Source organism: Asterias rubens, chromosome 15, assembly GCF_902459465.1.
Source record: "Asterias rubens chromosome 15, eAstRub1.3, whole genome shotgun sequence".
In the NCBI taxonomy this organism is placed as follows: Eukaryota; Metazoa; Echinodermata; class Asteroidea; order Forcipulatida; family Asteriidae; genus Asterias; species Asterias rubens.
The window spans coordinates 6,366,867-6,382,600 of NC_047076.1; the positions used below are offsets into that span (position 1 = coordinate 6,366,867).

General features: G+C 38.7%; 2 protein-coding genes across 3 annotated transcripts in view; one reads left to right on the forward strand and one right to left on the reverse strand.

Moving 5' to 3' along the window:
* The window catches only part of LOC117299948 (lanosterol synthase-like), a 51,773-nt gene extending 45,735 nt beyond the window's left edge, over nt 1–6,038 (reverse strand). For both annotated transcript variants that reach the window (XR_004520128.1, XM_033783564.1), the window contains exons 1-4: nt 5,905–6,038; nt 3,630–3,821; nt 1,744–1,882; nt 985–1,093 (exon numbers count right to left, since the gene is read on the reverse strand). Coding sequence is in view for 1 of the 2 variants with exons in the window: in XM_033783564.1 (XP_033639455.1) it covers nt 985–1,093; nt 1,744–1,882; nt 3,630–3,803 (422 nt within the window). In the remaining variant the exon portion in view is untranslated. The remainder of the gene's footprint in view (nt 1–984; nt 1,094–1,743; nt 1,883–3,629; nt 3,822–5,904) is intronic.
* A 418-nt stretch (nt 6,039–6,456) lies between these two features.
* On the forward strand, nt 6,457–15,734 carry LOC117299992 (lanosterol 14-alpha demethylase-like). Its single transcript, XM_033783632.1, has 12 exons — nt 6,457–6,712; nt 7,168–7,272; nt 7,710–7,886; nt 10,011–10,140; nt 10,975–11,031; nt 11,143–11,306; nt 11,698–11,771; nt 12,590–12,719; nt 13,554–13,622; nt 13,996–14,091; nt 14,538–14,650; nt 15,412–15,734. Exons 1-12 carry the CDS (start codon nt 6,560–6,562, stop codon nt 15,644–15,646), a joined length of 1,503 nt encoding a protein of 500 aa, XP_033639523.1. The 5' UTR covers nt 6,457–6,559; the 3' UTR covers nt 15,647–15,734.

Sequence of the window (15,734 nt, forward strand, 5' to 3'; positions counted from 1 at the left end):
TCTTGCTACAATGTACATATAAATAGGTTTTTCTTAACATATACATATTTATTTTGTTCTTAATATTTATTATATTTTCCAAAGTTTATCTTTACTGTTTTTAAATGTTTGTTAAAGATTCTATTCCTATTTTAAGATTGGATTGATAGGCTTTCGAGTCACAGTGGTTAGGTTCACTTTTATTAATCCTGGCCATCTTAGAATGGGCTTGTCCTGTCTGTTTTTATAATTGTCTTGCTTGATTGCCAGTGCTCTGTCTCACTCAATCATTGGTTTACAATTGTTCTAGATGTCATAAGTTTACATTCATTGTTTCTTATACTGTTATATTTCTTTATTTATATTTCAATATTGTATCTTGTACTGTTTGTTGAAATCTTGGCCGAATAAATAATAATAATAATAATAATAATAACAACGCACGTGTGAGCAAGAACACGTGGGTCTCTCCAATGCCTTTCTGCCATATATAGCTCTATGCTTTCTGCACAACTCTGTCGCGCGCCAAGCATACGCGCACGCATGTCGGACCTTAGTGTCGGACCTTCGTTGCGTTGTGATTGGTCAATACGCAATGGGGCAGAACTTAATGGATTGATCTATTCTCACACGCAAGATAAATCTTCTCTTAGGGTTTTTTCAAATTCAAACAGTACATTCGTTATAAACTCTGACGCCATTTTTTTTTCTCATTTCAATTCTGGTCATGTGGATAAAATTCAGGCCCAGTCAATATTTTGAGCTAAAAGCCATGCGGTCTTTTTTTGTGGGGTTTCCCCAAAAATTTAGGCCCTGGGGCTTACCATTTATTAATTATTCCACGGTAGACATACAGGGGTGCCTTTTGGCCGTCGTAACCAATAACAGTTTTGGTCATTCGTCAGTGATTAACCAACGGCCAATTCAACTGAAATAGTCATTGGTTATGACCGCCAAAAAACATCTCACTTGTAAAATTGAACCATTGATGAGTATTCTACTTACAAACCCCATCCGCCATCTTGACACTGAACAGAGCGCAGGTACCGGACCATCTCCTTCTTAACTGCATCTGGTAGTTCAGTCTTTGTGATGTAGCAGACTATAAGTAGACCTACAAGAAGTACAAGCCCAGACAAATAAAATAAGTCAAGATTTTTTACTGCGAGTGAATTTTATTGCATTCCAGGTTTCACTTAGGTGTGAGTTTTATACAAAGTTGTAGACCTGAGAACAAAAGAATTCTACATAATGTCGGACTTAAAACTTGGTTCTTGGTACTTGGTAGGTTTTCCTCCTGAAACTTCCGCGAGGGAACTTGACAATTTGTGGAGCCACACACGCACACAAAGTGTTATTTTACAGTTTGGAAAAAGAGGATTTTCTTTTTTTCACAGGACTCTGGAAAGTACTGAGTATACAGTGCTAATACACATCAGTGTATAGGTAAAAACAAAAATTAATACTCTTTATCCCGATGCAAATTTAACATCTATTAGGATTTTTCTTACAGAACAATGGAATGCAACACAGAGCTGTGTGGGGCTGGTTGGGTTTTTCATGGGTTAATTGTAGGCAGGAGGAGGGGGGCTGGGTATATTAGAGTTAACTGAATGACTAGTAGCCCATTATGCCCACATTAATATGCGAGGCAACTAATTGATTGCAAGGGTCAAAGTTCACCTGTCATAAGGAAGAGAGGCCCCCCATTATGCCCACATTAGAATGCGAGGCAACTAATTGAGTGCAAGGGTCAAAGTTCACCTGGCATAAGGAAGAGAGGCCCCCCATAGTCCCCACTCCAGTGGCCATCTTCTGTTTGAAGCTTGGAGTAAAACAGCATGCCATTAGTCGCTGCTTTATGGGCTGTGGCTGGTTTGGCCAAGGGTGGCGCCTCCTCACTCTAAAAAATAAAAAAATTGAAAAGTTAGCCCTAACAAAAATAAACAAGTGGCTGTAGAACATTGAATCATCAAATAGTAGGAGGGTTGACTGTATTCTATACGCAGATGCATTCACCTAATGATATCAAATAGCCAGCTGGCATCGATCGGGCCTATCTATCATTCAAAACCAGAGTGGATGATATCTGATGGCCACACAGTAGGAGGGTTGACTGTGGACTGTGTAATCATCACATGACAGGCCTCATATTGCAGGCTTGCATAATATAGTTTCATTTTAAATCACTTGCATGAAGAACGGTCATACAGGAGGGTTGAATGTGTTCTGTGTAATTACAGGCTGATGTATTAGATCTATAATCATTGCAAAAGTCAGTGCATGACATTGAATGGTTAAACAGTAGAAGGGTTAAAGATCTTGTTGAAGCTCGTCCTTAAATTGCGACTCCTAAACCAAAGAGAGCATAAAAAAAACAATGATTTAAAATCATAGTCACAACAGTATCCTTTAGACAGTTTAACCTCGAATAAAGGAAGAATTTATTGAAAAAAAGAAAGGGGAACAAACAGCCTTAACTTTGAGGTCCCTTGCTACATTCTTAGCGTATTTCTCTTCTAAATCTTTCCAAACATTTTTAACATGATCCAGTGTCACAAAAAAATGCCATTGTTTATTCAATTGTTTGAAATGCCATACTAAACTGGACTTCGTAACAAGATCAATTGAAGATAGGGTACTTGAAAGTCCTCCAAAAGCGTTTTTAAGTTTTGTAATCTCCTTGTGCCAAAGTATATTTTAAGGTGTCTGTATGTTTATCTAGTATCTCCAAAAATATAACTGACAATCATGCAATCATGCTTTTGAAAGTATGGAAATATTTCTAGCTGAAATTACATACGCCCTACATACACATGGTTTGCATACAGCCTCAAGCTGCTAACACAACAGCCAATACTACCTCAGCCCTTACAGGTTTCTAATTAAACACCTGGGTTTAAAGGAAGGGTGTACCTTTGAATCTGAGACTTTCTCGGGCATCTGAAACCCCACTAATAAATAACGAATAATAATAACTCTTATATAGCGCATTTCACAATAACCGTATCAATGCTCTTAACATTAGTGCCCTGGTCATAGGGCCAATAACATCCCTTTTAATGTTTCTCAGCTCCCTTGGGAGTATACAACCTGGGCAACAGTTTATATCGCTCCAAAGGCTTTTTCATTCACAATATCAAACTCTAACCTCGTAGGTACCCATTTATACCCCTGGGTGAAGAGAAGCAATTAGGGTAAAGTGTCTTGCTCAAGGATACAAGTGTCCTGACCAGGATTCGAACCCACACTCCGGTAAATCAGCACCAGAACTTGAATTTGATGCTCTTAACCACTTGGCCATGACACTCTACAAGACACTGGACAATACAACACTTGAGTGTGTTTTTCTTTTGTTATTTTCTTGCAACCTTGAGGATCAATTGAGCACAAATTTCACAGATTTGTTATGATATACGTTGGGACACACCAAGTGAGGATACTGGTCTTGACAAATTACCAAACGTATACCCTGCCTTTATGAGAAACAATTATGGTTTTGTGTTTTGCTCAACAACAAAAAGTGTCCAGACAAGAAACCAAGCCTACAATAAGATGATTCAGCCACCAGAATCTGAGACTGATGTACTGGGCTGTCTGGTTGTCTGGTCATCGGACACTACCAATAGAAATCACCCTTCAATACTCACAATGTCTAAGCCCAAGCTAAACTTCTCAACAAAGTTTTGCTCTCTGTCCACTGGTTCACCCTCCTCGATGAAGCGCCACGTCTGCCGTCCATCGACATTAGAGAGGCGCCATCTTGTGAGATCGGTAGCTGGCTCTGTTTTGTGGGGACCTCCTCGGTTCCGTCGGCCGCTCATGTTGGGTCCAACTTTTGACTAAATCAGGGAATCAAAGAGAGAAGATGTTTCATTGACTTTTAGGGTCTATAAAGACTATAAAAACTGATTGCTGAATAGAAAACCCTTTTTTTTCACAAATTTGTTATTTTATGCATGTTGCCGATATACACCAAGTGTATATTACTGGTCGTTGACAATTATCAAAGGTGTTCCATTGTCAGTGCCTCCAATGCCAAACTGTTCATACCATTACTAGACAAAATATATATTTAAAATATCACTAAAATGCTGAATCCTTTATTTATTATTCACACTCAGCGACTGTTGACATTGAAGACCTCCCCGAAGTATGGTGTTGGTGCCAAATGCACCAACTATCGCCATCATGAAAATATAGCCACACAATCAGTTCCAATTTGCTCTTTACTCAAGGATGTAATAGGCACTAGGTAGTAACATAATAAAACAGCACCAATAGGCCTACGACCTGAGTACAGATCATATTTATGGGGCTATTATGGTATAATTTTATTGTTTTTTTATTAAGCTTTCCCCGGGAATCCCTGGGGAATTTTACAGATCTGGGGTGGATTTCACAAAGAGTTAGGACTAGTTCTAACTTAAGGACTAGTCCTATATGAGATATTAAAAACTTAAGGCTTGTCCTTAGATAAAGCGAGGTAAGACTAGTCTTGGTTGGACCCTGAGTATTCAAAGGCAGTGAACACTATTGGTAATTACTCAAAATAATTATTAGCATAAAACCTTACTTGTAACAAGTAATGGGGAGAGGCTGATATAGTATACAAAATTGTGACAAACGGCTCCCTCTAAAGTAACATAGTTTCCGAGAAAGAAGTAATTATCTACAAGTTGTATTTCAAGACCTCAGAATTAGAATTTGAGGTCCCGAAATCGAGCATCTGAAAGCACACAACTTTGTGTAACAAGGGTGATTTTTGTTTCTTCATATATATAGTTATCTCGCAACTTTGACGACAAATTGAGCTCAAATTTTGACATGTTTGTTGTTTTATGCCTTTGTTGAGATACACCAAGTGATGAAAAGACTGGTCTTTGACAATTACCAATAGTGTCCAGTGTCTTTCACATTTTTCTGAATACAATTTGAAAAAGCTCTAGTTTTCTAGTTTTTTTCATGGAGGTACGGGTAGAATTATCTTTTTTTTTATTTTTTTATTAATGTAAATACTGTCATACCATGGCCTCCGTGGTCATACTGAACAATGTTTTGTTTTAAAATGTTACTTACTAATAATAATAATAATAATAATAACACTTGTAATGCGCACATATCCACCCTGCTGGGTGTTCAAGGCGCAGTAAAACCAAAAACAAAACAAAAACAAAACACAACACAAAGAAAAACAGACACAACAAAATTAGTCATTGAAAACCTGTGACATAAGATAAGTTTTGAGAAGAGACTTGAATTTTGCGGTACAAACACAAGATCGAAGATTAAGTGGTAGAGAGTTCCAGATGCGTGGCGCGGCTGAAGAAAAAGACCTGTCACCCCATGAGTGTCGAGACTTGGGTACCTACCTGTGTACTGTGTAGGCTAGCAAAAAGTAATTGGCTAAACTGAAAAAAGGGTGTTTGCATTATAATTATGGTGGGAGTTAGACCCAGTAACTGGGGCGCTGTATTCGTTTTTCGAAATGTTGACATTTTTTGTCATGACAGAAAATGTCAAAATTTCGAAAAAGGAATACAGTGCCCCAGTTACTGGGTCTAGGTGGGACTGGTGTTCGGACTCCTACCTACAGCAGACAGTAACAGTTATTATTTAAACCATAACTTCCGCATATTGTTTGCATGTTGAATTGGAATTTGAAAATTGAAAAATTGAAGTAAGAAGCATGGAGAACAAGGAAGAAAACTGTTATATTTTCTTTTATTCTATTTGATTAGATAGAACAAAACATTAGAAGATAATTATTACAAGTCATATAAAACTCGATTGAATTGAACTTAGCCTACTGAAGTCCCCTGAACAAGTTAAGAAGTTGAACAATTTTAGTATTTTTACATTTGTCATACACATAATAAACTCACAAACAATATGATTACCACTTCTTTTTAACTCCATACTTACATCTTCTCTCCAATAAAACCTCTAGAGATGTCTATTTATCAGCTCATAAAAGTTGATTAAAAGGCCGGCAGCATAACTCTTTCAAAGAGTTTACTTCAATACTGCATGCACGAACTGCATGATGTGTGTGTGTATGGATGACATTCAGCAACTTAAAGTGTGTACACGACCTTTGATCTTTGAACTATTAATAACCAAACCAAGGCTCCACCTACTCATGCAGTTCTTGGTGTTGAAGTTGTTCTTCATTCAAGTAATTTTGTAACGATTTCGCGGAATTTTGATATCAACTTTTATTAAAAACTACACCATGGAATATATTTCATTGTTAAAGTTGTTCACACAAGATATGAACTTGAATTGGTTCAAAAATTACTCATTCAAACATCAATTTCATTTCCTGTGCATGAACAAACTGCAGTCCCTGGGTCAAAAAGGCGTGGCTTAATATTAAAATATTCCAGTTTCTATCCTTTGATTGGTTAAAATTGACCCCAAAATCGAACCATGTGTTGTAGTGGGCTGGGCAACCGGGTGTCGTGTGGTTGTCGATCGATCGGATGGCTAGTGCATGTACCAGCTTCTTTTTTAATTTTACAACAATTTTATTTCTGAGATTTTGTTAGATTTCCACCGAAGTGATTTTGGAATCAAGATGGCGAGTGGAGGAGCTGGCAGTTCGCTGATCGAAGGAGCGATCGGACGATGGCAGGACACCAGCACGATGACTATGTTGTTGTTGACATCAACCTTTATTCTTGTTCTTGGTGCCGTCTTCCGGAAGATTATCGGTGGGGGTGAAAAGTCGGTAAGGTACCGCCAGTGGGTCGCGTTGATGACACGGCCTAACGTGCTGGGTGGAAGGGGCCGAGGGTCCGTGGTCAAATAGGTCATATTATTATGACTATAATTGTATTAAACACTAGCAATCGCGGCAACTGTTTGTAGGGTTTGAACCTAGCCCTATATAGGACTATTTCTCTGTACACATAGTTTACTGACTGGTTATATAGGTAAAGAATTGCAAGGACCCTTCCGGGTACCTCGAGGGTTCGCGTCTCTAAAAAAACATGTTCACAATCCAGAAAACCCTACAAGTAAAATTGAAAAATTGCTAAAGATAACCGTCTGTATCCCGCCACCACTTTTTCACTCATTTTTACAAAGAAAAAGTAATATCTCTTTTGAGTTTACAATTGATTTCACACCAAGTTTTTTTTCCTACCCGCAGTAAATTCATTTCTAAATTTTGTTTTTTTGTAGGATGTGAGTCTACCTCCGAGAATTCCATCAAGTATTCCCTTTCTTGGTAAAGCAATCGAGTTCCAAGAAAACCCAATTGACTTCCTTGAGAAAGCGTATAAAAAGGTAATCATTTTTAGAAACAAAGTCCCCCCTACTCCAAAAAATATGATGTTCGTTCCGCTATCGTCTACTCGGTGGAGACAATATGAACTTCGCTGACAAACCTCATTGTTCTAGGAGTAAGTCCCCCCCCCCCCAACCCCACCCCCACCTGCGCAGTGGCCAACGCTCTCTAAATCCTTGAAAGAGAGTTGGCCAAACAGGTTATGCACCCCCCCCCACACACACACCACTCTACCAGTCTTTGTCATGTACCTCAGGCCTATAGTAGACTACACAGAGGTGGCCGCCGTGTAATTCCAGGAGGCCATTGCCCCTTGGCTGTTCAGCAGAAAATAAGTACTGCTCAACTAAAATTTTATTTCAATTGTGTCTTGTATTATAAAGCAGAAATATCAATAGCCACTTTTATCGCTTTATAAATAAAATTGTTTTTCCAGTATGGTTCGGTGTTTTCTTTTACAATGGTTGGTCAGACCTTCACTTACCTGATTGGTCCAGTGAGCAGTGCTGTCCTCTTCAACAGTAAGAACGACCAATTAAACGCTGAGGAGGTCTATGGGCGGTTGACCACACCCGTATTTGGAAAGGGTGTGGCATATGATGTCCCGAATGCGGTAAGTTTAATATTTGTTTAGCTCCCCCCGTTTCGCCCCCACCCCCTTAAAAGTGAACCAAATAACGAAAATTTTAATTAATGTTTAGATTTTAGAACAGTGAACACAGAGTCAGTAAGCTCCACTAATAAACCCCTGCAATGCCCGCCAAAAAAACAACAACACAAAAACAAAAACAAAACCAACAACAAAACCAAGTAAACTTAAATCTATAAACATTTAAACCTTTTTGTTCCTCCAATTTTTTTTTTCCAAGATCAGTAAGTAAAAAATAGTAAGTGGCCTGACGTTTCGCCCCTAGCAAAGTCTTTTGAAGGCTAAAAAGTGTTAAAACATTACAATGTATTATCAGACATTAAAAACTATTTTGGAAACTAAACTTAATCATTACTTTGTAATCAGTTCCTATTGAAGACTGCATGTACCCAAACACTTAATGCACAATAGTTGAGCAAATTTAACTTTATAATGGTTTGAACTTTGATTGTTTGAGCTCTGTTTGTTATTTTTGGCAGACTAATTTTACGACAAGATACTGATTCCCCAAAAGATTGTATTGTCCCTGTGGCTGCCACATTTATTTTTATGCATTTACCGATAAGTTAGAATTAATTGAAAAGAGTTAATTTTAAAATTGGAAGAATGGCAAAACTAAAAATATAAAAATAGAGCGGTTAGATAATTATTGAATGCAGAGGAGATACTCGCCATGACTTAGGACTAGCCTTAAGTTTTTAATATATCCTGGGACTAGGACTAGGACTAGGCTAGGACTAGTCCTAACTTTACTTTTTGTGAAAATCTTGCTTAGGAAAAATAGGTTACCAGCCAAAAGTTAGCATTGTTGAGACTGGTGCCTCACTCAATTTTTGCTTAGCAAAGAAATTTGTTAGCAGTATTTTTTGAAACAGCTTTATGAAAGCTTGTTAATTTAGTCGGAGGCAGAGGGGGGGGGGAGGGGGGAGATTTAGACATTTTTATTAGCCCTGTTTTTGACTCAAGGAAGGAAGTAATGGTTAATAACCAATTAATGTGCTGGTACGGAGTTGTGAAATAACTGTAGAGTATCTACCCACTTCTTTACACTGTGGAAATCAAGACCGAGTTTTGTCGGCTGTTTAATTTGGGATTTAACGGAAAAGATGCTGGTGGTATTCCTGAGTAATCTGGGTTTTTTGTGGTGAAATCAATCTTTGAAAATCGCAACTCATGTAGGTTGAGGGTAGGTGGTAAAGATTTTTTTTTCATTGTTAATCAAGATTTAGTAATACAAAAAACATTTCCTTTTGATTCATTATATAAAAAAAAATTCCAAATTGAGACAGAAATCAAAAATTTATGAAACCCAAAAATGTCTATCGTTTCAAATGAAAGGGAACTATGCATTAAACTTGTGTGGCATAAGAACCCCTTAATCCTTCCATATCCTCCGCACTATGGTAAGTCAATAGTCCTATAGCAAGAGCAATTGTTATCGTGGCCTTCACGTAGTACAGTCCTAACAAATCCCCTTAAACTACATACATACATAAAGTTTTCATTTCATTTTTTACTAACTCTGGTTGTGAAGCCGATGATTCTCAGTCATGCGAACTTAATTACTTTACCTAGCCAAGAAACCAATGTAGAGATGACACAGAGGGAAGTTTCAGGAACAACGAGGAAAAACCAAGGATTCTCAAAAAAGCCAACTTAATTACTTTACCTAGCCAAGAAACCAATGTAGAGATGACACAGAGGGAAGTTTCAGGGACAACGAGGAAAAACCAAGGATTCTCAAAAAAGCCAACTTAATTACTTTACCTAGCCAAGAAACCAATGTAGAGATGACACAGAGGGAAGTTTCAGGGACAACGAGGAAAAACCAAGGATTCTCAAAAAAGCCAACTTAATTACTTTACCTAGTCAAGAACCCATAGTCGAGATGACACAGAAGGAAGTTTCAGGGAAAACAAGGGAAAACCCAAGCAATCAGGTCGGGACTGAAAACCCAATCCACGTACTGCACCCGACGGAAATTAAACCAGGGTTTCAGAGGTGGAAGGCGAGAACGGATACCGCTGTGCCAACCGAAGTGTTACAATTGTTCAAGAGTAAAGTACAACAATTTTGTTCCCCTTACAGAAATTTCTGGAACAGAAGAAGATATTGAAGATTGGTTTGAACGTTGCTCAGTTCCGTAAACATATTGGTCTGGTCCAAGAAGAGGCCCTTGATTATCTGAAGCGATGGAAGAACAACAGCGGCCAAGAAAGTAAGATAGGAAGGATTCAAACTAGTTTCTGCCTGCTTCATTCTTGATAAGGGCAAGGGCCCAAAGTTGTAGCCAGGATTTGGTAAAAGGGTGTCCAAATTTGCTGGAAATTTTAAAACTGGCTGTCCAAAATTGTTCGCTTACAATCATGACAATACAAATTAACATGTAAATGACAAATGAAACAAAAATTTAAAACAGGGTGACACCCACACACCCCTCTGGCAAGGGCACCAAGGCATTTTATCCCTTGTAAAGGGCACCTCTATGGGGAAGTTTCTATTGGAACATTTTAAGTGGCACCACATCAATGACCAAGGTCATAGAGGCGGTTTCCAAGGGCCTGTCAGTGGGCATGCTACAATCCCGGCCAAAATGCTTGGGCCACCCTTTCCTAACGTTGTACACAACGATTCCCTGTGCACTTCCCATTCACATTCAAAACATTTGTCCCCCGCTCAATGTTGACTGTAACTCAGAACACAATCAGCAATTGGAACCAACATTGAAGGGGGCGGGGGGCCCAACGAGATATGGCCGGGATTGTAGCTGCTCTAGAATGGAATGTTTATTTTTGTTTAATCTTCTTCAAAGAAGTTGCCCATTTTGAGGCAAGCATAAATCTTGTACAATCAGGGTGGAAGTATGGTTTGTTTATTGAAAGGAGAGGAATTTAATTTATAGATTTGCTTTTACTTCTGAAAAGGTGTGGGTTAATCCTTTCTCCTGACCGTTGTTGTTTACTAGCCTGACTTACGCTTACCCCATCACTACACAACATAACAATGCTCTACCAATTAATTAAGTGTAATTTTTATCTCTGTTATTTTGCAGATCTGTTTGTTGCAATGTCCGAGTTGATCATCTCAACAGCAAGTCGTTGTCTCCATGGTAACAATTACAATTATTCATCTTCAAAACAAACCTTACAAGATTATATCTCTCAAATCCTATTTTTTTATCTAGGATTAATCATACCTAATCCCTGTTTCTTTCATTTAGGCAAAGAGATTAGATCCAAGCTGGATGAGCGAGTGGCTCAACTCTACATGGATCTCGATGGCGGTTTCAACCACCTAGCCTGGTTGTTCCCAAGTTGGATTCCCTTTCCTAGTTTCCGTAAACGTGACAAAGCCCACCTTGAGGTCAAGAAGATCTTCTACAAGGTAACTGTAGAGGGCGCTATTGCACCTATATTAGTTTGTCTAAAATTCCTAAATAGCACTCTGCACTTTTGTCTGTTTTGTTGGCTTTTTAAAAAATGATTTTGGGGGTTGAACAAAGAATTGACTAGAGTGGGATTCGAACCAATGACCTCCGGATTAACGTGCCCGCGCTCTATCAACTGAGCGTTCGGGGGTGTAATTTTTATAAAATTCATCAAGATAATGATTATATCGTAACACTCAGATATTTGAGAAATGATCATTCTTTATCAATAAAATAAACACAGTTAAGTTGTTTTACATTTTGATATTTACTCATTTCTTTATGCCAAATGTTGTAGTTTAAGGCTTTGAATTAATGCAGAAATTTGAATTTTTTGTTTCTTTTTAGGCCATTCAAGAGAGAAGAGATAGTGAAGATCCCGATGATGATATGTTACAGACATTACTGACAACAACGTACAAGTAAGAATTCTACTGTATGAACTCCATTCACTCAGAACTGTACAACCAAACTTGTCTTTGCCACCAATCATTGCCAATTTCCAAAGCATCCACCAAAATCCATCTCCTGGTTTGATGGATTCAGTACTGTATAATGACCAAACAAGTCATTTCTGGCAGGGGGTCAATGCATAACGAATCTTCAGTTTTCAAAAAGTTGTTCCCCCTGGTTTCCTCAAAGTTGAATAGACTTAGTACTGTAGGACCAAACCAGTCATCACTGGAATCAAACTAGTATAAACAAATTGAGAGACATCCTCCGAAATTCGTCCTGTTGTTTTTCCAGAGTTTGATGGATTCAGTACTGCATGACCAAATTAGTCAGTCGTGTTTGAGTCAGCGCTCTGACTTGGCATGCTCAAATTTTACATGGTTGGTCACGTTTGCTGTGTAACGCACATAAAAGAACCCAGTGCACTTATCAAAAGAGAAGGGGGTTCGCCCCGGTGTTCCTGGTTTGATTGGCGCCATTCTTACATGGTGCTAAGTAACAGGAGTAGATCTCATTATTCAAACGTAAAGTCCCACATTCCTTGCAGGAAAATTTTAATGTTAAAGCGCCTTGAGCGTCACTGAGTGACGGATATGCGCGATATATAAGAAGCTACCATTATCATTAACATTATTATGCTCTGACTTGCCCTTGAAAGTCTACCACACCCCTCACATTCTCGGGCACCTCAAATCTTTCTTTTTTGACATTTCGACTTCCATAGTTTTTGATCTTCCAAATAACACAGTTATACATTTTGATCGTTTGCACATTTTACTACCAACAGAAATGGTACCCTACTTACAGATGATGAGGTAGCTGGGATGTGTATAGGATTGCTCCTAGCAGGGCAGCATACGTCATCAACTACAAGTTCCTGGCTGGGATTCTATCTAGCCAAAAACAAGGATATACAAGTAAGTAAAAGACCGATCCATTTGGCTTCCCCCACGGTGCACGTGTGAGCAAGAACACGTGAGCCTCTCCAATGCCATTCTGCACAACTCTGCCCCGCGCGCCAAGCATACGCGCACGCATGATGGACTTTTTTGTTGAACTTTTGGTGGGGCAATGGGTTGTGATTGGTCAATTCGTAATGGAGCGGACCTTAGTGGATCAGTCTATTGTGAAGAAAGCGGTTTTCAGGACAGCAGGGCCCAAAATATTGCTTAGAAAGTTTCTCTGCTTAGCAACGAAATATGTGGGGCACCAGTCAAAATTATGTAAACTTAATGGACTTTTATCTGGTAACCAGTTTCTGCTAAATGATATTTGTTTGTGCTTAGCAATTTTTTTGTTCTTACGTGCTTAATGAAAATGGGCCTGAACATAAGCAAAGATTTTCCCCTCCTACATGTCTCAACTTTATCAATTCCAAAAGACATTTCTTGAGACATGAAAATTTCTTCAGTACAAAATGTAATAATAATAACTTTACTATCAATTGCTTTATCAAACTCTACTAGATTGACATTTTCATCAGGGATAAAGATTATTGATTTTGTTTTTACCCATATACACCGATATGTGTTTGCACTGTATACTCAGTAATTTTTCTTTCATTAGAAAATCTGAAAGTCTTTGGGATCTTTTTGAAGGGGCAACAAGGCAAAAACCAGGGGAAACGGAGGCCATTGCCTCTGTAGCCTGCAATGCATTTTAAGTGTGTTTTTTTAGGCCTACATTCATTCACAATCCCTTGTTTTCCTCTTTTTTTCCCCCATTTTTGTTCTTCCCTTTTTGCTCAATAGGATCGTTGTTACCGGGAGCAACTTGAAGTCTGCAGAGATGACATTGACGATCCCCTTACGTATGATCAGGTATTGAATATTATTTTATTTTTCTTGTATAATATAACCTGTCAAAACTGTACCCTTCAACTAAAAACGTTTCATGATAAAGCCTAAATTTCAACAACTTTAAATATTTACAATAAATTTGATTGTACAGTGAAAAAAGTGCTTATTTACATGTTCTCCCACCTTTGGAAAGGAATCAGTGAGAGTCGAAAACAATTTTTGTTTTTGGAATTCAAAATGAAGTACAAAACAAACAGGAGTTGAGCAAGTTCTTGTTGTTTATTTCTGATATGAATTATGCATGACATGGTTTATTTATAGGTTAAAGAGATGTCCTTATTGGATCGTTGCTTAAATTCTGATATGAATTATTCATGGCATGATTTATTCATAGGTTAAAGAGATGTCCTTATTGGATCGTTGCTTGAAGGAAACCCTCAGACTCCGCCCACCAATCATGACCATGATGAGAATGGCCAAGGTTCCAGTGGTAAGCAGCAAGCAAGTCTCCTGATGATGACTAGAGCAAGCTATTAGTAGACGTTTATAACGAGAAGTCCCCTCAATTAACTAAAGCAAAAATAGTAGTCCCGGCCGATTTTCTACCTTTCGCACAGGTAGTAGTTAATAAGCAGGAACATTCTTTTCAGAACAGAGAAGTCTCCCGGATTCTGAAAATCTACTCTGCAATAGTAGAATATTAAGCAAGACAAGTTCTCAAAAGAACAATCTACCCAGCAAGTAGATGCACGCATGGCGTTACCGCAGAACAAATACAAATTGATACCTTACAATGCCTCAAATCGCAAAACATGCAATAAGTTATTTTTTACCAATTTGCACTTTTGCATCAGGGCTTCAAGCGGGCAGAATTTAACCATTAGATTTTTCTTTGAAGCAGTTGCCTGGTAGTTGGTTTTTTAATTCTCTCCACAGACTGTCCAAGGTTATACCATTCCACCAGGACACCAAGTGTGCGTATCACCGACTGTCAACCAACGCATTGAGGACCAATGGATGCCTGAACCCATGACCTTTAACCCTGATCGGTAAAAAAAAACATTTTCATCTCCTTGATATTTATCCCTTCCATTCACATGCAGCTACTGTTGTATGATTCAGACTTCGACTCGAGTCTGACTCACTTTACAATTTTCATGTCATAGACTTAGATTGGAGTCACAAATGTCAATAACTCGTATTCAGACTAAATCATCTGGACTTTGACTTGTGAGTTCACAATTCTCATGTAACAGACCCAAATTTAAGTCACAACGGTCAATATAAACGCGGAGTCAACCATTCAAACTTTGACTTGTGACTCAGACCTTAAGTATCCGACTAACTCAAGTCGGAATCAGCTAACAATTTTTATGTCACGGACCCAGATTTGAGTCACAACAATAATAATAGAACGGGGCCTTAAATCATTCAGCTCCCTGGGGAGTATACAGCCTGTGCGCAATATATGCGCTACTCGGCTAAACCAATCACAAGAACCATCTCTGCCCTCACAGGTACCCATTTACCCCTGGAAGCATCAGAGCTTGAGTTCGGCACTCGGCCACGACACCCCATAACAATCAATAACTTGGACACAACCAAACAGGACTTTAAGTGGGCTTTTTTGGGGGGGGTTTTAAGTACTCCAACTGACCCAAGTCCGACTCTGTTCACAATTTCTATGTCACGGACCCAGATTCAGATCAATAACCCGAACTCGGACTCAAGTAACCATCTAGACTTGGACCTGGGACTAGTCCCCTTCAAGTCCTTGGCTTTAATAATCCCTATCTACTTATAACCACAGGTTCATAGATGAGAGTGCCTCCAACAGTGACAAGTTTTCCTACGTTCCCTTCGGAGCGGGTCGTCACCGCTGCATCGGGGAGAACTTCGCCTACGTGCAAATCAAGACCATCATGTCTGTGTTGATACGCAAATACGAGCTGTCATTAGTGGATGACTACTTTCCATCCATCAACTACAAAACCATGATCCACACACCGTTTAAACCAATCATTGCCTATAAGCTCAGGAAGTAAACATGTTTAGTTTGGCTTAAAGGGAAGGTACACGTTTGGTAATTACTCAAAACAAATAATAACTTAAAAACTGACATGGTAACAAGCA